The sequence below is a fragment of the Biomphalaria glabrata genome, chromosome 12 (genome assembly GCF_947242115.1).
Source record: "Biomphalaria glabrata chromosome 12, xgBioGlab47.1, whole genome shotgun sequence".
NCBI lineage: Eukaryota > Metazoa > Mollusca > Gastropoda > Planorbidae > Biomphalaria > Biomphalaria glabrata.
In genome coordinates, this window is record NC_074722.1 from 36,971,667 (window position 1) to 36,996,431 (window position 24,765).

At 36.6% G+C, this 24,765-nt stretch overlaps 1 protein-coding gene across 1 annotated transcript; it reads left to right on the top strand.

The window, feature by feature from the left end:
- Nucleotides 1-505: 505 nt before the first annotated feature.
- Nucleotides 506-20,197, top strand: LOC106062380 (ceramide glucosyltransferase-like). The gene is made up of 9 exons (XM_056006009.1): nucleotides 506-728; nucleotides 3,731-3,872; nucleotides 5,238-5,340; nucleotides 5,548-5,649; nucleotides 5,791-5,903; nucleotides 6,351-6,529; nucleotides 7,254-7,340; nucleotides 7,885-8,074; nucleotides 16,948-20,197. The coding sequence occupies exons 1-9, from the start codon at nucleotides 625-627 to the stop codon at nucleotides 17,140-17,142; spliced, it is 1,215 nt and encodes a 404-aa protein (XP_055861984.1). The 5' UTR covers nucleotides 506-624; the 3' UTR covers nucleotides 17,143-20,197.
- The last annotated feature ends 4,568 nt before the right edge of the window (nucleotides 20,198-24,765 follow it).

The window sequence follows — 24,765 nt, forward strand, 5'->3', positions numbered from 1 at the left end:
AGATATTGATCACAAAGTAACCTTACTAATTATTCAACATCATACAAATCTTGAATTGCAAAATAAAAATCGGAATCTCCCCCCTTTTGAAGCCTAATAAATTATAAATATAGATATCTATATATAAACCACCTCTACTCAAGCGTACCGGTGATGTCATCGTTCTGGATAGAGAGGTGTGTTTTCGATTCGCTACGTGCATAGCAATCCAGGGCAACACGTTAACCAAACATTTCTGTATATTGTCCTTTACAATGTCAAAGTTGAGGCGAAATACCTCTGCCAGATTTTTGTACAGGTGACACGTGAGAAGTCAAGTGTACCGAAAATATTTATTTCAACATCATCTTTTTTTATGCGTTAATCTAATTATATTTTTATAATAAGAAAAACAATAATGGATTTATAATTATGATTTTAAAATAAATCATATGTTTTTGGAAACAGTTTCTAAACAGAATGTACACAATGCTTACCTGGCAGACCAAATGACACATAGGGGGTGGCATACGTCACTTTGTGTTGTCCTAAATACTGTCGCTTACCGGGACTACAGCTTACTACACTACAGGTAGTGAAACACAAGTTGGCTTTTCCGAGCCCGGTTCCAAACATCATGAAGATATGATTCAGGATTATTTTGCCACTGGGGCTACAGTGTTTGCAGCTGCCATTTTCGTAGGATGGATCGTGTCATGGATTATTCATATTATTTCGATTCTTTTTGGGTAAGAATACTTTAAACTTATACAGTTGTGTTGAATACTTACATTCTTACATGTCTTAATAACTTATATAGATCTATTATTATTAATTAGAATCTAGACTATTTAATATTATTATAATTAGATCTAACTATACTAAACAAGTACTGTGTAGTGTGTAGATCTACTATCTACAGTCTAGACCTAGACTAGTTGTTTGTTTGTTTGTAAAATGTTGTACATGTTTCGGATGTTCCTTCAGAGTTGAAGATTCGTCCCAGTTATTTTTCAAGTTCAATGCTTTCTTTTAGCCAGTTGCTTATCTATAAATAGGGCTACACACATAAAAGTCCCTTATGGTCGTAATGTGATAAATATATTATATATATAAAATTAGATACACATACAGTACTGAAAATATACGTAAAACTAGATCTGTTTTGTTTGTAAAATGTTTTACATAATTCGGATGTTCCTTCAGAGTTGAAGATAGTTTACTTCCTAGTCCAAACCTCCCGCAGGACGACGGGGGATGGGAGCGGGCAGGGTTTGAACCCTCGACCGTCGATAAATCCGAACGACCAGGCAGCCATCCGTCTAGATCTAGTTTAAAGTATTATTATTATGTCTAGAGACTACTAATAACTAGAGTCTAGAGACTAAGAGAGTCCTAGTATGAACACTGAAGTACAATACAAAACTATAATTATAAAGACTTGCAATAATCAATGTCTAGAGTCTAGACTACCTATCATGATGGGATGATCATCTAGACTAGCACTATAACTAGATCTATTGATCTATATTATAATATAATTATGCTATAGCCACTATAGGTAATACTCACTAATAGTATAAATAAGTATAATCTATTGGTTAGAATGTACAATACTGACAATAGTCAATACATATTAAATCTATCAAATTCTAGTGTGACATATATATATATATATATATATATATATATATATATATATATATATATATATATATATATATATATATATATATATATATGTATATATGAGCTCAGGTAAAGGTGTGCAGTAGAAGTAATGTGTACACATGTCATGTTTTACATTGTAATTTACATGTAACTTTGTTAAAGTTTGCTGTCTATTAGATTCATTTACAAGTCAGTCTTGTCTCTAGAATTTGTTTTCTAATGGATATTTTTTTTTTTACCAACAATAGTATTATTAGACAATTTATGAAACTAACTTTGGTTGTTAGTGTGACCATATTAGATCTATAATTCTATATATATAGATGGTGGAGAAAAATGGAATTAAACTAGATCAACAACCAAGTGAATATGGCATGTAAACGTAACCCCCCCCCCCTAAAAGCAGAGAGTTGGGGGTGGTTCAAAGTATGCCAATGAATTAATTTATTTTTTAAATGATAAATGTAGCCTATGCACTAGATTTTCATACCATTTCCCCAAGCAGTAAACAGCTGATAGATTGAAAAAAATCACAATTATTTAAATTATAAATATGCAAATTATTCTCAGTCTGACCTGAATTTTTTATTTTTTTTACTAAGCGTTGGGGTTATAACCATATATATATAATCTATTCATTTTCTCCATCTTTCAATCCATTACTTAATTAGAAATAAGAACGTAGAAATTGTACACATATTAACTTAAATGGGAGTATAGTAGATCTATATAATATTTATATATATTATTTATATAATTTATTATTATCTTTATTATTTCATGCCATTCATGATGATCTAATTAATCTTTTTTTTTTCCATCCACAAATTTGAACATCTCTTATCGGTCATATATATATATAAATATAATATATAAATAAATAGATCAATTAGTTTTAAGTGCAAAAAAATTATATGCATGAAAATCTCCAAAAACAATACATTAGTAGGTGTACCTAAGATTGGAGGTGTCAGAGGTTACTGTTTGTACTTTCAGTGTGAATGTCAGTGAATGATAATTGTAATCACAGTTCAAAGCTAAATTTAATTCAACTTTCCAAAAGCATGAATTGTACAGACACTGGGGGAAAAGGCTGATTAACATTTTATTACAAAAATAAAAGAACCATTGAGTCAGACTATTATGTTACATAAAAATTGAAATCATTTTTATAATGTATTTCTAATAGGAGTACATATGTCCGGAATAAAAATCATGATTACTTTTGATACAACTTGGCATTTATTTATAAATGTTCCTTAGATCATGGTAGAGACTGTAGTTTATGTTTTAATGTCCCTCCCACAACCGAAGTGCCCTAAAAATAATATCTCTATATTAAAGAATGAAACTTCTTAACAAATCAGGTAAACTCATTTCACAGTATATTATATGTTGGATATACAGATAAACCCATTTTTACATTCTCTTTTTATTTTTGTGGCAGGATTTTTTTTTAATAGGAAGGGAACATTCGCCATGTTTGACATAGATCTAAATTCAATTCAGTTGATCACTAATATCCAAACTAAGGCCGCAGGATATCCAGCTAGTTTTTCTTAAAAAAAAAAAATAATTAAAAATACATAACACATTTTCAGTGATCAGCACGGAGTTAGAAACCCTTTTATTACCATACAATAAAATTATTAAATACTTCTTTGCTTTAGTTACGGAATAAAAAAAAAAGTAAAGCCCCCAATATTTCTACTAATGTGGGGATCAGTCTGTATTACTAGTTTATTTTGAATTATGATTCATTCTTATCACTGAAGTCAATATTGACATTGAAAAGACTATAGATGTGAAATGCTGATCTACTTGAGTTTACTGATAAAGTTTGTTTGACTTCTCCTGAGTCACAAGATTACTTAAAAGTTTAATGGGTGTTCCGTTTTAAACACTGTTATGTGGTTCTTGTCTTTATGTTTGCAGTGCAGGCATAACTAGCATTGTTCAGATAGCATTTTAGTAATCCTAGAATTTGGTTCAAGATATTGTAAGCTGTCATAGGACTTGACACGATTGACTTGGATGAATCATGTTTTATTTATAGCTAGATTTTATTTGCATTTTCTAGCTTACATCACTTGTACAAGAAATTGGATCCTGTGATCCCGGAGGAGGAGCTCCCTGGTGTATCCATACTGAAACCCCTCACAGGTGTAGACATAAATTTAAAGAGCAATTTGGAAACATTTTTTACACAGAAATATCCCAAGGTATGTGTTAATAAGCCCAGAGAAACTCTTGTGTGTCAAATGTCGGTTTATAAATCCATAAAACTTGTGCTTCAAACATATATATGCTGTGTGGTAGATACTTTTTTTTTTTTTTTTTTTTTTTTTTTTTTTTTTACAATGTAGGATACTAGAGTGTCTTGGGTATAGAAATATTGTTTTATGGGCTAGGTCAGTGACGCCCAACTTTTATCAGTGTGTTGGGGGGGGGGGGGAGATCTTGGGGAATCATCACAGCCAAAATTCTATTAGAATGTAACTGACCCTCTTTGGCGTATCTTGCACAAAAGTTTCAAGGGGGGGATAACTCTGCATTGCAATCCAGATTATATTTTTTATTATTTCTAATATAAATTTATTAAGCCTCTGTGTGCATTGATAATATCACACGCTCCGTGTACTTTGGTAAAAGTAAAGTTCCCCTTTCCGACCTTGTGGTCTATCGGAAAGATGATGTTTCTGTGGCCTACGGTTAACAACAAGGGTGTCATGTGGCCAGCACAATGACCAACTGCCTTTACTTTTCCCCAACTGATGTCAGAAACCCATTAGAGCTGGGTGGATTCAGAGGCACTCAAAGATCCTGAAATTAAAAATCACAGTCTTCATCAGGAGTCAAACCCAGGACCCTGGTTCGAAAGCCAGGCGCTTTATCATTCGACCACTGCGTCCTCATGTACTTTGGTACTTTTATTCATTGATCTTAACTCAAAACCCAATATCCAGATATGTGTCAATGACATTGGCTGTGATAAGTGTAGTTATCAACAAAACAAATCACTAGATTTATGAACAATTGAAAATCACACCACTCAATAGTAGTCTAATGTTGTTATCACTTATCATTTGTTGTGTGTTGTTATCTTAGGTCCAGATTGCTCATACAGCCTTTTCCCAAATAGAAATTGCAACATACATTAAACATTTGCATCAAATTATTATTTATGTATTAGAACAGTTTCAAAAAATGTAATTATACATAACTAGCTATGTTATTACCCAGCTATGCTCGTTTTATATTTTTTTTTTTTCATTATGTCCTTGTTTTACTATAGATTTATAATATAAGGCATCTATTCTATTTTATTAGTTAAATTAATATGCCTCTGACCTAAATAAACTTTCTTATTGTAGCACAACTTTACATATATTCTAAGATCACTGCTATTAGCTAAGGAAAGTTCATACCAAGTTACATTAAGATTGGTCAAAGGGTTTTGATTTATATATATGACATACTTACATACATGTAATATACACTCCTTACATTCTACTTTATATATTAGATGTCAAAGTAAAAATATAACAATAATTGAATAACAATTGAATTGTCTGCTTGTCCCCCAGTATGAGCTGTTGTTTAGTGTACAAGATGATAATGACCCAGCCATTCTTGTGGTCAAGAGTTTGATTGACAGCTACCCTAAAGTAGATGCTAAACTGTTCATAGGTCAGTATTTCTTGGTGAGATGTACTACTGAGACATTTATTGTTGACCTACCTTTTTTTAAACAATTATTTTTTTCTTGAGACATTTCATTGTGCTTCTACCAAATTTGACTTTTATTACTTAAATTATTGACATGTCTGTGTGTTAATAATAAGCCAGGGTAAAAGAAATTTCAACAATTTATTTTTTCTCTCTTTGTTTCGTCAGGTTTGAAAGTTGTTGGTCCCAATGGTAAGATCAACAATATGGTCCGATCATACGAGGCTGCCAAATATGATAACATAGTCATCTCAGATACCAGCATTAAAAGTAACTTCTTGTTTTTTTGTTTTTTTTTCTTAATAAGCTTATTTGATTTAAGTATTTTAAAATGTATTTTCTGTGTTTCTTTGAGTAATGTTTGTAAATGTCATTTGATATTTAACAATGTCATTTGTGGCTTCTCCTCAGTGACACCCAGCACACTGTATGAAATGGTCCATTGTTTAAAGCCACACGTTGGTCTAGTGTTGCAGATGCCTTACTGTGCTACAAGAAAAGGTTTTGGGGCCATTTATCAACAGGTAAGAATACTTGAAGAATCAAAAAGGGCTCCGAAATTCTAGTTTGCTTTGCTATTCATTTGAAATGCTTAAGATTAAATTTAGATGTGATATATTATTATAAGATATTGTTTATTATTATTTATTTTTTTTATTATCATAATTTTAAAATGTATAGTCATATATATGCGGCACTATTGTCGAAAGTTTATCTTTGTACTCTGCAAAAGACGTTTACATTATTTCACACTTGAAATTCACTTAGTCTTTTTTACCTTCCACGTTTGACCTTTAACCCTGAAGAACTTCAATATTATTAACTTTGACCCATATTAATCCTTTTTTTTTTTAACTGATCTAGTTAGCTTTATACTTATTTTCTTATTGATATGACTTTGAGGTTGTAGCTTCATTATTGGCCAGACTTTTGGTGAGGATGTTCATCTATATCTCTTTTGCTACGCTCAGGTTTATTTTGGAACAATGCAAGCCAGAAACTGCTTGAGTGCCAATGCTGTCAATATCAACTGCTCAACTGGAATGTCAAGTCTTCTGCGTCGAGACGTTTTGGATAAAGCTGGCGGCCTGGCAGAGTTTGGCAAATATTTGGCCGAAGACTTTTTTATCGCAGAAGCCATACGTTCACAGTAAGACATTGTTTATTGCTTGTGAGGTTTATTTTAATCGCCGGTGAAAGGGTATCTGCTAAATCAAAGTGAACAAAATTTTTGATAAACAGTCTATCACTTGGAACTATTTGCTGGTTGGTTAACATTTGAAATGCACACTTAAATAGTATTGTCTTTATATACAAAAAGAGAACTAAATGCTTGCCATTTTTATATGCCATTATGCCAATAGACAGGCGATTGCATGCAAACATGTGTTGGTTTTGTAAATAAATACAAGTAAGAAATAAAGTTAAAAAAAAAACCAGACCACAAACAAGTAAAATCTATGAAAGAGTGTTAATAAGCTTTAATTTTTTGATACTTTGTAACTCATTCTAGAATATTAGTGCAAGGAAGTTGTTTTTTTTTTTCAATTAATAAGGCTTGACTTTGAGTCTGAAGATTAATGGGGAAAACTGTATGTAGCTACGCAGCCCCAGCTGTAACCTACATTGTTTGCCACATTCAGCGCAGGCATAACCAATTTATCACTCTAACCACACATTAGCACTTAAAAAACAACTCAATGCTAAATGTGTGATTTAAGGTTTGAAACAATGCCTTTTTGTTTTTTGCTTGGCATTAATGTTTTGCTTGTTTTTTTGGGGCATTAAGATTTTGATTTGAAATTTTATTTTTTGCTGTTTGATCTAGTATTTCAGTTGTTCTGGGTATTAATGTATTCCTTTATTTGTTGCAGAGGCTACAAGGTAGTTTTATCAACAACTCCAGCATTACAGAACTCTGGGAATAGCTCAATAACAGACTTTCATTCTAGACTTATTAGGTACGCTGTAGATTCACATTGTAAACTTCCTTTCTAAACCTGTGAAATTTCTTATCTTATAAATTACAAGCACTACTTCAAACGAGAAAATGATTACATTCTACATGTTTCATGTGTCAATCTAGTCATGCTCGTTAACCATTGACCTAAACTCAGCTAAGTCTTTGCTTATATAAAGCAGCTTGTCATTGTATCTGCTGGTAGACACTTCCTAACTCATTGATGCTTGAGTTATAAACCCAGCTTTCTGAGTTACCATACCCTATAATGGATAGATGACCTAATTAGATTCAACATGGTCTCAAACTGCTCTACTATAGGATATAGAGTTCTACCTGATAACTTTTGGGGAATAAAATACACTAACTTAATTACAGTGTACTCCTGGAGAGTTTACGACAAGTGGGCTAAACTCTTAGTGTATCTTTAGTTGTATTACAAACAAATAGTTAAATTTTGCCATATTAATGTTATTAGGTTTTGTTTTAATTGCTTCTTTTTTATTTAAATTGTCTGAAATGGTTTAAATTGTCATCTTGTGTAGATGGTCCCAGCTGAGAATCTCAATGGTGCCTACATTGATTGTATTAGAGCCAGTGGGTGAGAGTGTGCTGCTTGGAGTGTTTGTCTCTTGGGCAGCCATGACACTGTTTGATGTTTCTCCACTCGGATTCTTCATGGGCCATTTCCTTGTTTGGTTTTTAAGTGATTACATTTTATTCAGAATAGTTGAGGTAAGTATTACCTTTTACTTTGACTTTTTTTTGTCTGCCACTTTTCTTGGTTGCCTGATAAGGTTAGGTTGAATTCTAGCATAGCTTGGGATTTTAGAAAGTACCTGGCATATAACTCTTACAGGTTGTGTATCCAGCTCTTAGGGATGGGGTGCCTTTCATCCAGCTCTTACGGGTGGGGTGCCTGGCAATCAGCTCTTATCGATGGTGTATCTGACATCCAGCTTTTATGGCATCCAACTCTTTCTTACGGATCTGGCATTTTTTTTGTGGGGAAAATATATGGGATTGAGCTATCTTCATGACACCCTTGTTCACACTGTCTGCTCCAGAGAACTCGTGTCGATCGAAGCTTTTTTTTTTTAAAATATTGTTTATGATTGATACTGAATGTCAAATTGACCTGCACCTACTATTGCTTGCGCCTAGTCTGTGTTTTAGTACATTCTATTCAATGTATACTATCAGTGCATTAACATGTTCACAATAACTCTTCTGTATATTCAATATACATTGGTCACTACATCCATAATATGATCGAAAATATTGTTATGTTCTTCTCTCTCCTAATCAGGCGTTCTGTAAACACTGCTAAACACACAACACATCAACACAAGAACCTGACAACAAGAGCTCCAAATAATCTGGTGCTTTAATAATGGTCAATTAAAACAGCCAATATGTCACAATTGTCAATACATCAACACTAAAAATGCTATACCGTACATCACCGTATTAAACTAATAAACTCTACTGTCTCTATCTCTTCTGGACTTGTACATTCACTTCAGGACTCCACCAGGACCGACTTTATGGCAGACTAACAGTCCCGGTCTTCTTGCTGTCCTGTCTTGAACTGCCTTGCCTTACACACGCTGTGTCTCTGGTCCACGCAGGCTTATGATCAGATGACCATAACCCGGGTCCTATTCGTGTGCAAAGTTCATGCCAGTACTGTCCCTTGCCCTTCAATATAGCCTGCTAAACTGTATTACTGGCCTGTGTCACATATGTCAGCTGATCACACACAGTTAACCCTATTGTGTCGCGAATAGGGTTACAATATGTTAGAATCAGTCAGACAATCTATTTTCTTTCTGGGACTGGGAGGGGTGTAGATGAAAAAGTTACTTTTGTTTCTTTTTACCTTTTTTTTTTCTCCTCGAGTTGGTTATCCTAATGCTTTATAATTGTACCATAGCTCTGGACTAGGCTGTCACTTAGCCTAACAGCTACTGTAAGAATGAAGCGATACGATTGGTTAGATCTAGATTGATTGGTTAGATCTAGATTGGTTGGTTAGATCTAGATTGATTGGTTAGATCTAGATTGGTTGGTTAAATCTAGATTGATTGGTTAAATCTAGATTCACTTTCAGTATTGTTGAGGGAAGAGAGGAAGTGACATATGATGTGATGTCAACAATTCACTGTCTAATATATGAAATATAAATTTTTCTAAGCATTTAAATAAAAAATGTTTACTCCTAAAACTTTTTACCCGGAATAGAAATTTGTCAATAACTCAAATTTGAAAAATTATCAGTTTTCCCTTTAAGAGGTTATCAGCTAAGCTGGTGTAGACCGGACTTTGGATTTATCTTAAATCTTGGCATAGTGTTCATCAGTAGGATGCTGAATCTGGTCTATTGTCTTGCCAGTTTTTTTCTGGCATGCCTGCTAAATACTTTTTTCTTTTGCTATGGAATACAGACGTTGCTTCAAAAAAGATGATGATTTGAGACCAATCCTTAAAGAAGGCCTGAACGCTGACCTGCAATGTCACAACCTGTGGGCAGTTTAGACCTATAGCTTGTACTATGTGGCAACAAGCTATTTGATTAAACTGCCCACAGGTTATGACATTTTAAGTCAGTATTGAGTCCTACGCATGTTCAGTTTAGTCGGTGTCAAAGTATTTTCATAAACTAAATAATTTTTAGCAGCACCGATCAATTTTCAAAGCTCTTTGCTTTAAGCACAAAGTTATTTCCATGATTTAGTTGGCATCATTGGTCTTTCACAATAGCGTCCTTGACATTGCTTAACTTCTCATCTTCCTCTTTATATTTTCTCAAGTTTTTCTTGGGTTCCTTTGTTCACCACCACATTTCTTTAAATCCCTTTTTTTCTTTTTCTCTCTTACTTTTTTTTTTTTTTTTTACTTGTTAAAGATCTGAACGTGTAAACAAAGAGATTATTGTGATTAACTTGGTTATGAAAATCCCCACTAGAAGATAATGTTCCTTAAAGATAAAAAGCTACATTTGTAGGTTAGTGGTAGAAATAGATCAAAGTCACAAATACTTGTAAAAAGTGTGAGGTTCTAGAGGTAATAATTGTTTCGTTTTCTTCAAATACTGTTATTGTTTTGTTTTTTTTAATAATTGTTTCGTTTTCTTCAAATACTGTTATTGTTGTTTTTTTAATAATTGTTTCGTTTTCTTCAAATACTGTTATTGTTTTGTTTTTTTTAATAATTGTTTCGTTTTCTTCAAATACTGTTATTGTTGTTTTTTTAATAATTGTTTCGTTATCTTCAAATACTGTTATTGTTGTTTTTTTTAATAATTGTTTCGTTTTCTTCAAATACTGTTATTGTTGTTTTTTGTGTTTTTTTACAGTGTCAGTTTCATGTCTGTCTAAATAGTTTGCGTTTGCTAAGAGGTTTTTGTTGTTTTTGTTTTTACAAGTTACTGACGTTCCTTCAGAGTAGAGGATTTAAAATAAATACATCCTAGCCCAAACCTCCCGTAGGAGGGTTCGAACCCAGGACCATTACTACTCGACCAGCCAGTCATTGGTGTTGCTGTGGCCATCGTTTGGCGCCCTTTTGGGGCATTAGATAAGAAAGATTGTAGATATTTGAGATCTGTCTGGTTTGTGATAGAGCTAGTAGATTAAATGAACAAAAAAAGTGTAGCTGATATGAGAAATACTTGTAGTACACTTTCCTGACACTGAGATGTGGTGCTACTACACACACACACACACATTCAGCAACTAAACACACACACACACATTCACACTCGTGACTTTATGTCATTACTGAGTTTGTGTGTGCAAATCTAGGTTTTTATCAACACCCACTGTGTTCATGCGTGATAAGTCTGGATGTGTGTGTGTGAATCTAGGTTTTATCAACACCCACCGTGTTCATGCGTGAAAAGTCTGGATGCGTGTGTGTGTGTGTTGCCTGAATTATTTGCATTCCGTGACCGCAATACGCTCCCTTAATCTTTAGAAATAAACAACAATAAAACCACATAGAATCTGATAATCTACCCTGGTCATTTAAATACTTCGCCTACATTCGGGTGTTGTCGGTAATAAAATAAACTACTTTTCGTGCGTCCAAAGTACATTGCAGGGCTTCTTTTGCAACGGGGGGGGGGGGTTTCATTTACACGCCCAAGCTTTTAGTTTCCATTTATTTTTGTATTCGGCGTGTGTGTGTGTGTTGCCCGGCACTGGGCCTTTGCTTTAGTCAGCGCTATTGATTTAAGGCCACCACAATAACACTTGTTTGGTTTACACTTGTGTCGTCTGCGTCGGTCTATATTGACAACGCACGTCAGTGGGACCCTACATTTTCTACATTTGAAAGCGAAGGCCTGGATTTGAATTCATACATGGAAATGGGGGAAGGGGAGGGGGGTTTGCTAATGATATGGCGTTCGTCCCAGTTAGTTTTCAAGTTCAATGCTAACTTTTAAACCAGTTGCTTAGCTATAAATAGGGCTGGCTACACACATAAAAGTCCCTTATGGTCGTAATGTGATAAACAGTACTGAAAATATACGTAAAACTAGATCTACCTTGCAATACAAGGGAAGTAGGTGAAAGCCTCCACAGTTTGACATATGGGCACTACTAAAAGCCAGACATTATTTTTGAAATTTTTTTTTGGCGGGCAGTGGTGTAGCTAAGGGGGGGGGGCAAATTATTGTTTTTTTACATTAAAAAGTTAAATATTACGTAAAATGCAGGGGCGTCCAAAGAGGTCAAGGCCCCCGCCCCCCCCAAACGATGGAACATTTCTAGCTACGCCCCTGTTGGTGGGTAAATATTAAAACGAGACCCGGTGGCTGAGTGGTCAAGAATGGGATTTTTTTATATCGGGATTTTTTTTTTTTTACCCCTCTGAGTCCACCCAGCTCTAATGTGTCGGTACCTGACATTAGTTGTGGAAAAGCAAATGCTATCGGCCATTGTTCTGTCCTTTATCACTTGCCCTTATAGATCGCAAGGACTGAACGGGAACTTTGAAGCATTAAAAGAGTACAAAAAAAAAAAAAATAGATTGAAATTGTAGATTCTGTTCAATGAGAAAAAGATAAAGACTTTAGATCAAGAAATTTAAAAATATGTTTGAATATCATACCCTACGTTATATATGAACATAAGTACCTCCTACGCACTTCTTTTCTAGATACGATCTACTCTTTCATTTTTTTTTTCTTTTTTAAAAGGTTGACTTTTAAAAAAAAAAAACTTATTGAAAAACAACTGGAGGGTAGGTAATAGCCATTGGAAAAGCAGTGGTCAGATTTGTGGTGATCTAACCTTCTTGTATGTTTTTATATAATCGTCCATTCTCGCAACACTCTCTGTCAGTGTTAACAGTTCATGTGAATTTATATACACTGATACGACACGCCTGCAGGTCATCTCCGCTAGGGGGGCTCTAGTTCTCTTGTTCTAGTTCGAATATCTTTTGATTTCTCGCCACTCTGCCAATCTCTCCTGTGCGTAACAGCAGGTTATAACTTATAACCCTCCCAGGCTTGCTATCAGGGCCGTCTTATGTCATTGGAGGTCCTGGTGCGAAGCGAATAGAGTGGCCCCCGAAATGAAACAGAAAAACAAAAACTTGAGACCAAAAATATGCAAAGAGTTAAAAACTCTTCTTGTATCTATTTCTCAATCAACAAATTACTTCAATGTATATAGCACCTATAGCACATTTGCATGCTTGAAGTACAATTCGTGATCACTAGAATAGAAATAAAGTTTCCACGTTTCACCCAAAGGAAAAAAAAAAAAAAAACATTTCAAGTTTTGTTTCCGTTTTTTTTTTGTTTGTGTACATATCCCCCCCCCCCAACACACCAATTAGAGTTGGGAATCCATTCAACGGGGGGGGGGGGCGGTGGTCGAATGGTTAAGCGCTTGGCTTCCGAACCTGAGATCCTGGGTTCGAATCTCGGTGAAGACTGTTATTTTGACTTTCGGGATTTCTAGGGCGCCTCTGAGTCCACCCAACCTTAATGGGTACCTGACTTTAGTTGGGTAAAGTTAAGGCGGTTAGTCGTTGTGCTGGCCACATAACACCCTGCTCGTTAACCGTTGGCCCCAAAAAAACAGATGGCCTTAACATCATCTGCCATAGACACCCATAGATCGCAAGGTCTGAAAGGGGAAACTTTTTAATCAATTAAACATTTTTTTTTTACAATGGCAGTTTTAGCCAGAGAGTGAAATGTTACCTTGCTAGTAATGACCAATTTGGTATTTCGAATTGTTTAGTCATGGGAGAAAGTGACGAGGACCTAAAGTCGTAAAGGAATCCTTGTCTTGAGACAGTCACTGAAAGTGAACCCAGTGAGGAACACACGGCTGTTGTCATGTAGGAGTGCTGGCCCCTAGATAACCCAAAATGCCCCAAACAAGGAATTCCTATGCCGAACTGGGAGTCGACCACTTAGTGAGGTTGTGACAGAGCATCGCATGAGGGTTTGCGGGACATGCTTTCCGTCAAAACGACAGAGCAGTGGACACCAGGTGGGAAGAAGCTTCAGACATTGCAAGTGACATATCTTTGTGGAGACTGCTTGCCCCCTAAAGCGCCGAGCGGCGCGGGAGGATCTTAGTCTAAGATAACCCAAACAGAGAGAAATATATATCGGTTGTCAGGAAAGAGTAGGATCGCTGGTCACTCGGAGGTCGAAGTGTGCAGTTGAAGGAGTCCACAGTTCCCCCCCCTCTCTCTCTCTCTCTCTCCTGTATGTATTTCGGTAAAACAACTGGAATCTTATGTTGTATTCTACCAAAGTGAGAAGCCTTGTGTGTGCACCACTTGCTTTGAGTTAGATAAAATACGGCGATAATATTTTTTTTTTTAAAGTTATCGTAAAATGTACTAAACATCAATTTGGCGCCAAAACGTCGTGTACAGACCCTTTTCAGACCATTAGAGTTGGACACTGGGGGCCGTCCTAAGAAGTTCAACATCCCAGACCGAGACTCACAACTTGAGACCCCTCAGAGTCCAAGCTTGATCACTTGGTCACTAAGCTACTATTTAGTCTGTGCATGCTGCTACTGTCCGCGCATGGACGTGGTCTAAGCTGCTTCTGGACTTCCCATGGAAGCCCAATTCATAAAGTGCTGGTCGTGTGTGTGTGTGTGTGTGCATCTAAATTGTTATTGTAGTAATGCCGAGGTGGGCTATTGTACTCAAACGGACTATTCATCCATTCGTTTGGACCTATAAATACCTGTATGTTGAAGTAAGCATTCCGTTATTTCTTCTCCATTGTCGTTTAAATGGGGCAAAGGGGGGTGGGGGAGCGTTGCTATTTGATAAACGTTCATGGCAGTTCATGGCGATATTTTATATTGCTTTTTCCTAAAGGAATTGTGATGATCGGTTAACGGTCTGTTGTATAATACGTCTAGCCGACTATTGAAAATTGTCTTCAGATCTCGTACGGAGTATTCAAAACTGTCATTAGACTCTATATTGACCTCTTTAAATGCCCCGTAGATCGATCGGTCGTGAATTTTAAAGGCAGTTGACGCAAAGAGACTATTATTGTGCTGTCATAATAGAATACTGGGAGGGGGGAGGGTGGCGGCGTCGACCTCGACCTTTTAACCGATTGAAAACAAGTTTGAATAAAAGGCTTGATTTCGTTTCGGCGTTATTTTGTCGTCATTGTTTTCAGAACGTCACGGATCCATATTTAATCTGTCGCTTTGCCCCATTATGTTGGCACGGAGTGACTCCCCCTTTCTAGGTGCACGGCTTGGTGTCTAGCAGACGACATTTGTGTGTAGCTGGGTCAGCACACATGGCTACCTGTGTGTTTACCTCTGTGTTGATAGTAACGTGACCCCCGTATTTGATCAAGCAGTTTCTAAGTGTGCCAGGACTTTTTATCAAGTTGTTGAGAAGGTTTCTGCACAACACGACTTGACAGAAGTGCTTCTTAGCCAAAAAAAAAAAATGTGCACTATCAATTGGTTTTAGGCCAAACATGTCACTTTCAAAGTATGTGGTTGGTGGGGGGGGGGGGTATGGATTGAGGGGGGTTGATGTCATGATAAGGACAAAATGTCAATGTTTTTTTTTAAGTTGTCATTTCTCATGTCATGTTTGGACACGTTTAAATCTAGATGATGGATTTAGGACAGAGGGGTCCACTGTTTGTCATCTTACAGATAACAGGGCTGTAGTCTCATCACATGACTTGGGAATTTACCGAGAGGGCATGAGATCTAGGGGGAGGACACAAAGTGGGAGGGGTGGATGCTCCAAGCAGAGTGGACCTCCATTTTGAATTGTTCCTTGGTTGTTGTTTTTTTTTAGATTGAGTTCCTCCTGTTCTCTAATGAGTTCCTCCTGTTCTCTAATGAGTTCCTCCTGTTCTCTAATGAGTTCCTCCTGTTCTCTAATGAGTTCCTCCTGTTCTCTAATGAGTTCCTCCTGTTCTCTAATGAGTTCCTCCTGTTCTCTAATGAGTTCCTCCTGTTCTCTAATGAGTTCCTCCTGTTCTCTAATGAGTTCCTCCTGTTCTCTAATGAGTTCCTCCTGTTCTCTAATGAGTTCCTCCTGTTCTCTAATCATCTACAACTTTCTCTTTCTTTCACACACAAAAACATGTAGCCTATATCATAAACTTGAGCCTGTAGTTTCCCTTTCAATGATAGAGCCGTGATGGAGGTGTGGTGTATGACCAATCAGAAGAATTGCCAAATCTCCTGTGTAGGAGGCACAATTTGATATCAGCTCTCAAAACTATTCAGAACATGAATCCAGCCCAGTAACTCTTCTGACTTGAGAGATAGCTTTCCCAAATGTAGGGCATGGTAGTGCTGAGCTTTTGTGTTTAGATATACATCTATATTATCATTGACTTAAACAAAAGGGAGTTTTCTTGTGTTTTCACACAAACACACAACCCCCCCACAAACTCCCACACTTAAACACATCCCCCACACACACTCCTGAAGTTTCTTTAAGATGAAATAGAATAGTGATTTCGGTACTCAAAATGTTATCAGCATTCATTCTCTGGTGCATATTGAGTAGTATGTTATGATTTTGACATTAAGTATTTTACTGTGGTTTAGAAAAGAGAAAAAGTTAAGTACCCCTTTCAAACCTTGCGATCTATTGGGCTGACGGTGTAAAAGGTCATTTGTTTCTGTGGCCCACGGTTTACGAGGGTGTCATGTGGCCAGCACAACGACCAACCTGCCTTTACTTTCCCCAGCTAATGTTAGGTACCCATTAGAGCTAGGTGGATTCAGAAGCATACAAAGATCCCGAAGTTAAAAATCCTTGTCTTCACCAGGATTCAAACCTGGGACATCGGTTCGGAATGCAAAGTGCTTTACCGTTCAACCACCGTGCCTCCTTTGTGTAAAAAAATTACCATTTATTATAAAAAATGATAGAAAATTATTCAAAGATTTTTTTTTTTTTAAATACTTCATCTTATAAGATATTTTTTTTTATTCATAATCTTATAACTTATAAGATTTATTTCAATCTGGAAACTCACTTTGATTTTTTCTACCTTTTATTTGTATTTTATGTTTTGCTTAACGTATCATCTTAATTTTCGTTCTTTTTCTTTCCCTCAGAATGGTCCACTTCCTTTTTCCAAATTTGAGTTCCTGGTGGCGTGGTTGATGCGTGAACTGTTGTCGCCGTACATCATACTGTCGGCTCACCTGCAGAATCATGTGGTCTGGCGGAACCAGAAGTACAAGCTGCACTGGGGCGGAAAGGTGGTGGTCCCAGTCACCAGCAGTTTAGATGCTGTGGCGGTCTCCTGAAGGTTGTGTATGGGCCTGATCATGTGTGTCTGTGTCTGCATGCTGGTTCTATCTGTTTGATGTGTTTGCATTTAGGCCCGGGTGTGTGTTGTTGCAGCAAGTGGGTCTATGTCCAGGTGGCATGTTTCTCATATGAATGTGGTAATATAGATGAATGTGTGAAATATTTTTTCGGTGTACATAATATACATAAATTCATTCTAATTTAATTTGAGAGTCTGGAGGAGATGGCAGCAGAAAATGTGAAGATTGTTATTCTCTTCTAGTTGTGTATGAATGCCTACCTAATCATGTGTGTGAGATTGATTGAAAACAATATACTGACCTGTGCTGAGTGATAGCTAATTGTGTTCATATTAAAGCTTATACTTCAAAGAGTCTACGTGCATTAATGAGTGTATCAATATTTATAGATGTAAATGTATTTATAATTGTGGCCTCTTTGTCATTGCATGCGACGGCAACGTTTAGAAACAAATGTTGTTGACTTATAAAAAACTGTTTTAACTTCTAAGTCACTCGAATACTCTCAGTGTAAGTGGACATGCTGAGTCTGGTGGTCATGTGACCCAGCTTTTTTAAAAAGTTTGTTTCAAAACATTGCGACTGCGGTGATGTTCTTTGCTCTGTTTGACGGTTGACTTGTTAAGTCCTATTTATCTGTTCAATGACAGGTTTTTGTGTTAAATGTTTATTGTTGTTCTGTTTGAATGTTGGTGGCTGAGTGGTGAAGGCTTTCAAATCAACGGATCTCGAGTTAAAGTCCCAAGGAAAAACTGGGATTTGTTTCAGGATTTTTTGGACACCTCTTAGGCCAACCTAACTCTAAAATGGGCACCTGGCGTACACTGGGGAAGTAAAGGTGGTTGGTTGTTGTGCTGGCCACATGCAACCCTCATTAACCATGAGCCATAGAAACAGATGAGCTTTACATCATCTGCCCCTAGAGATCCCAAGGTTTAAAAAAAAAAAAAGGGGGGGGGGGACTTATTTTTATGTTACTTTTGTCCAATTGACTTGGTATTGATGTCCTGTATAAATGTTTGATGTATTTGTATTTTAAAAATGTTGGTGATCTATGATGGGAAAAGGAGGTGGGGAGGGGGGATCATGTCCCAAACATTCACGAAAATTTTTGAATGTAAATTTTCATTTTGTATATTTTTGTTGTCATCCACAAGACACATACTTAGTGTTTCCATGCAGGGCATGGAGACCTTATCTTAATCAACAGCCATTTCCATATTCAGGCTTTTAAACATGAATCATTTCAAGTATTTTATGAAATACAACTTCATTGTTGCTCTCTTATCAATTCACCACTTAGAGTAAACTTTTGGTTTTAGTGAGTTTTTAGGTAAGGAGTAAGGGAAATAATTCAGAAAATATTTGTGTTGAATAATGACTGAACCATAGACTTATATATACTATATCTAGACTGGCCATGGAGACTTTTCAAAACTACAAAAAATGTTGTGAAAAAGTTTTAGAAAGTTGGATCAAGGCGTTGTTTTTTAAAGTAGTTGAAAGAAGTAAAGTGTATTTTTTTTCTTCAATCCTAACCTATGTAACATATAATTTAAGTTTTAGATCTAGATCTAGTAATTGAAGATCAAAAATAAGTACATAATTATTATTTTGCAATTTTTAGATACATAATCTAGAAAGATCTAGGTAATTAATATATTTAAATGTACATAAGATGATTTAAATCAACATGAATTATTTCGATCTAGGATTTTTAAAACATTATCTCAATGGAAACAAACAGGTAATGGCTTTGTTTCATATATTTGCGTGAATATCCGAGAAATGATTTTGCATTATTTCTAAACTTTGAAAACTAAAGATCATTACTTTTCTAAGATTTATTGGGGCGACTCCCTTTAGAGCTTAAAAAAGAGTTAACGTACATAAAAATCTATATATACAATATAGGTCTGCGAATTGATCAGTCGTGGATAAGGATTTATTTCCGGTTTCCAGTCTAGATATAATATATAAGTCTATGGACTGAACCTTTTATTTATTTTTTTCCTTGTGCAAATCTAAGAGCTAGAAAAAAAATGTTTAAAAGTGTTGTTGTTTTTTTATTACTTGACATGAAAAATAATTCCATAGTTGGCTTTTGTTTTTGGTTGAATTATTTTACATAACTCAGCTCAAGTTTGAAACATTCCAAGCTGATTTTTGTATTTACGCTAAGAGCTTGTCTGTTTGGTTGTCTGTGGATGGCAAGTTTTATTTGTTTGTTCCTTCTATGTTTGTGTATATTTTGATGTGTTTTATGTACTGTGTCTGCAAGAACACCCAAGAAACAGTTATGCAAAATCATCAAGGAAGGGACGGCCTAAAGTCCTTTACTTGGCATTCAGTACTTAGTCTGGGTATGACTTGCTGGCGGTCACTGTGTCATTACAGCTATGACCCCCCACCCCCTGCCTTCGCTGACCAGGGACATTAGTTTTGGTGACCCATCCTCCAGCAATGATCTTTCTAGTACTTGGCATGTGTGGTCTGATCTAAGATGTCTCCCCCCCATACTCGTGCATGACGACCACACGGCCGATGCCGGCAAAACTTAATAACATTATTGACAGCAGTTGCAATTCTGAAACCACATTGTCTCAGGGCTCTACCTTGTTTGCCTGAAACAATCAAACTTTTGACATTTTTTTTTATTTTCTTAGTGTCGAACTTTAAAACCTATTGGGATGACAATAATGGCAACGACAGGATAACTAGGATAGGTTAGTAAAATGGACTCTCTTTCATATTTTTAAAGAACCAAAAATGTTCTATGGATTTATTTATTTTTTTTTTCATGGATTTGTTTCCCCACACAGAAAGGTATTAGGCTCAGATTTTTTGACTCAACTGCTAAAGGGAAATCACTTTGATTATAAGAAGGTTATCTCTCTGTTGATGTTTTTGTTACCAAGTTTTATAATTGCAAATGAAATACTTGTTTTGTTTCGTGGCCAGTGTATTGTGTATTACAGAAATGTTTTTTTAAAGCACAAGTATTTAAATAAACAATTTTTTTTTTCCATTTTATCTTAGTTTTTTTTTTTTTTTTTTGTTTTTTTTTTTTTTTTTTTTTTTTTGCTTATTTCATTAACTCTTTCTCTCCATAATTATTTACCACATTCTGTTGGAATCAACGTCGGTATCGTCAGTTAGGAGAGAAAGAGTTAAAATGCTAGAATGTTTTTTTGAAACATTCATACGTTTTTTTTGTGTGTTTTGTTCATAAGCTTTAAATGTTTCTTAATAAATGAAGACTAAAATATCCAAGCCTGAATCTCCGTCAGGGTTTGAACTCTTGACCATTGCAGCAACATTTTCTGGGTACGACATGGCCTAAATTGTGCCGAAATCCCCCAAAAAATAGAAATATCATAAGCAATAACATTTTGAAGCGCATAGCATTTGACCAGGTGTAAATTATTATGAGTAATTGATAGCATATTTTCATTTCAAACTTAAACTCTATATCCACATCACAAGGTCTTTGGGGTTTACAAAAACCTTCCTTCAGGGAACTGTATCAGGAAAAAAGAAGAGGCAGAACATAAAAGAACAGACATCCCTGCCATTGAAAGAGGTTCTATTCAAGGCAAAAGACAGAGGAATGGAGACAGTTGACAAATCTTGTGTGGTGCCCTTTACAAAACCTTGTGTGGTGCCCCTATAAAATCTTGTGTGGTGCCCTTTACAAAATATAGTGTGATGCCCCTACAAAATCTTTGGTCGTTACATCACTGATTGATAGCCAGTGACATGAATATAGTTGGGAAGATATTGTGTTTCACAAGAGAAAAAAGAATCCACAGTTGACCACATGGTCAAAGGTTAGTCGATGCCATGAATTGAGAAGACAGACGTAGTATGTCTTGTAGAGTAGATAACCTTACTAGTTGTGTATTTGATATTTTTCATTGGATAATATGATTGATTTCTATGAAGTAGTACTTGTGAATCATTGATGACTGAAGTTGCCAATATATTGTGGGTTGTTATATTATATTAATAAATGTATATCAGTTAAGTCAGACTTGAATCAGTGAATTCTAATGCATGTTGTGTCATGATAGACATTCGCGAAAAAAGGAGTACACTAATTCAAGTGAAACAAGGCATCTTTAATTACCTTAACATGCATAATCAAATGTCACTTAATAAGTAGTGACAGTCATGCAGTTACAAAATCGTGTGGAGCCCTTTACAAAATCTTGTGCGGTGCCCTTTACAAAATCTTGTGCTGTGCCCTTCACAAAATATTGTGTGGTGCCCTTTACAAAATCTTATGTGATGCCCTTTACAAATCTTGTGCATATGCAGTGTCCTTTACAAAATCTTGTACATGTGCAGTGCCCTTTACAAAATCTTGTGTGGTGCCCTTTACAAAATCTTATATAGTGCCCTTTACAAAATTTTGTGTGATGCCCTTTACAAAATTTTGTGTTGTGTCCTTTACAAAATATTGTGCGGTGCCCTTCACAAAATATTGTATGGTGCCCTTACAAAATATTGTGTGATGCCTGCCCCTACAAAATCTTGTGTGGTGCCCTTTACAAAATCTTGTGTGGTGCCTGCCCCTACAAAATCTTGTGTGGTGCCCTTAACAAAATCTTGTGTGGTGCCTTTGCAAAATCTTGTGTGGTGCCCTTTACAAAACCTTGTATCATATCTTTAAAAAATCTTGTGAAATGCCCCTTACAAAATCTTGTGTCATATCTTTAAAAATTCTTGTGAAATGCCCCTTACAAAATCTTGTGAAATGCCCCTTACAAAATCTTGTGTGTTACCCTATACAAAATCTTGTGAAATGCCCCTTACAAAATCTTGTGCAATGCCCCTTACAAAATCTTGTGAAATGCCCCTTACAAAATCTTGTGAAATGACCCTTACAAAATCTTGTGAAATGCCCCTTACAAAATCTTGTGTGTTACCCTATACAAAATCTTGTGAAATGCCCCTTACAAAATCTTGTGCAATGCCCCTTACAAAATCTTGTGAAATGCCCCTTACAAAATCTTGTGAAATGACCCTTACAAAATCTTGTGAAATGCCCCTTACAAAATCTTGTGAAATGCCCCTTACAAAATCTTGTGAAATGCCCCTTACAAAATCTTGTGAAATGCCCCTTACAAAACCTTGTGTGTTGCCCCTACTGCCCAACAGACTAAGGTGAAGGTGAACACTGCAGTTGTTCATGGTACAAATGAAGATTTTCTTTTTGGGTTAAAGTACTGGTGTCCTGAGTGTAATTAGATCTGGTCAGGTTTAAAACCTTAGCCCAGCTTTCTCTGATTATATATGCCGTGTAGTTACAGTTCATCTCAGCATCTGCCCACATCAGTTTAAAGAAATGAAATCCAATGTCCAATTTCCACCGGAAATCAATATACTGGCTGTCACATGACTAAAACAGTGTTTTAACCATAGGTTGGTCAAGTGATTGTCTTCACAAGTTCACACCCCCATCCCCATTGATCAAAGGCTAAAACAAAGCTAAATCATTAACACTTAAACATTTCTAACACAAGTGGTTGAACTATTTACAACAGCGGTTCTCAACCTCTTATGCTCGGCGACCCCTTTTTACAATCCCCCACTTAGCCGCGCCCCCCCCCCCCCGCGCACACACACACATCAATTAAAGAATAGACAATAACAATCCATTTTTTCAATGGTCTTTGGGCGACCCCTGGCAAATCGCCAATCGACCCAAAAGGGGGGTCGCGACCCACAGGTTGAGAACCCCTGATTTACAACCTGGCGTGTAACTGTGTGTGTGTGTGTTTTCATATAAGAAAAGAAAGTCCTAGTCGTCTGAAAAACTTGTTTTCAAACCTGGCCAGCCCAGACATCGTTGGAAAAAAAAAAAAGCTAGATCTAGCACATTAACATAGAACAGTGGCGTAGCATCCATGGGGCGAAAAAAATGTGAACCCGAGCCCACGACCATTAGGGGCCCACAGTCTGTAGCGTAGCAGCAATGGCGCAACAGGGCTCATTACGCTTGGGCCCATTCGGCTCCTTCGAATTGGGGTCACGGGCCATTATTCATGACCAGTTGGGGCCCACGTGAAAACTTTGGGATGACACCGATGTGAAAACAATTCTATCACTTTTGTAAGAACCGATAAAAAAAATAGAATCTAAAAAAAGCTCCCACAAAATGTCATAAACTTTACACCAAAACTTAATATTCGTTTTAAAACATTATTCCGTGTTTTAAGCTAAAGTCAACTTAGAGCGGCTTGGATTACTTTAATATAAGAAACTGCTTTCCGTCAGGGTTATTAAAATGGTGTCTAGCCCTGATCGTGCATTTGAGGTGATAATTGTTGCCTGAGATGAACTATTGAAAAATCAGAGCAGGAAGGACTAGTCCTCCCGTAGTGCTCTGGCAAGAAACTTAGCCGTCCGGCGTAGTGCCTCATAGCTACCATACAAGTTGAGTGACTGCTCAGACAGGTCCCCCCTTAGCTCGCGGAGCTGGGGACACTCGTACAAGACGTGCGACACTGTTTCGACGCTCTCTCCACAGTGACGGCATCGGGAGTCAAAGTTCGTGCGGAACCGGGCAAAGTATGCCCCAATAGGACAGTGTTCCGTCCTGCACTGCGCAATAATTGTCTGCTCTGGCCTCCTCAGTCGCCACCATGGATCGTCGCGATCTGGGTGACGCATGTGCTGGCAGACACCATGTGCTCTATCTACCACTTCTCATGAATGAGTGCTCGGATTTGATCCGTTGCTTGTAAGTACGTGCTTGGTGCTTCGAGGTGTGTGGCTTTGCAAGGGCGTCTGCCGTTTCATTGCCCCGCACGCCACAATGTGAGGGCGCCCACTGCATAAAAAAGGACAGCTCCAATAGCTCGGCGGATGTTATCTGCGGCGCCGACTGCCTCTTCTATTACGGGCGACCCTCCCCCACCGCCACCCATAGCTAGGAGTCTGGAGCGAGAGTGATAATTGTTGCCAGATCATTCCATTCCTTTTTTTCTTTTCCTTTGCATATTCATAAAGCCATTAATAGCATTACGGACATTGGGGTGGGAGAGAAAGAGAGAGTGTGGTTAAGAAAAAAATGCGTGCTGTGTGTTGTACAGAAAAAAAAAGGAAAGGGGAGGGGTCGACAATAACAATTAGGTCTATAGGGATAGCCCTGATAATCCCGAATAAAAATTTCGACACAGCTTCTAATTAATCAAATTTTTCGAAGCTTAATTTGTTTCTTTTTTTTCTGTATTTAAAAAGAAAAATAATTAAAATTTTTATTTAGATGAATAATAAAATGTATTTCAACAGTTTTAAACAAGCTGCCAAAAATAAAAATTTTGAATGTTAATGTAACTTCCCCCCCCCCCCTTGCCACTAGGGTAACTTAAGTCAATAGAAGTTCTTATTAGACTTTCTTATAAGCTTTTAGCAAGTGAAATCACCTTTCCTCCCCACCCCCTCCCTCGCCCCAGGTCTACACTTTCATTTTATTTTCTCGTTAGTGTTGGCAATACAACTCATTACTTTGTTAATTGTCAAGTTGTTGTTTTTTTTTAACTTTGTTTTTTATTCTTTTTCTCTAACTCTCTCTCTCTTTCCCTTTTTCAC

What these genes read in the sequence shown, in the direction of transcription:
- LOC106062380 (XM_056006009.1), top strand. Translation starts at nt 625, where the DNA reads ATGATTCAGGATTATTTTGCCACTGGGGCTACAGTGTTTGCAGCTGCC. An exon ending in AGATGCTAAACTGTTCATAG is followed by an intron (nt 5,341 to 5,547) that starts GTCAGTATTTCT and finishes TTGTTTCGTCAG; the next exon opens with GTTTGAAAGTTGTTGGTCCC. An exon ending in TTTCATTCTAGACTTATTAG is followed by an intron (nt 7,341 to 7,884) that starts GTACGCTGTAGA and finishes CATCTTGTGTAG; the next exon opens with ATGGTCCCAGCTGAGAATCT.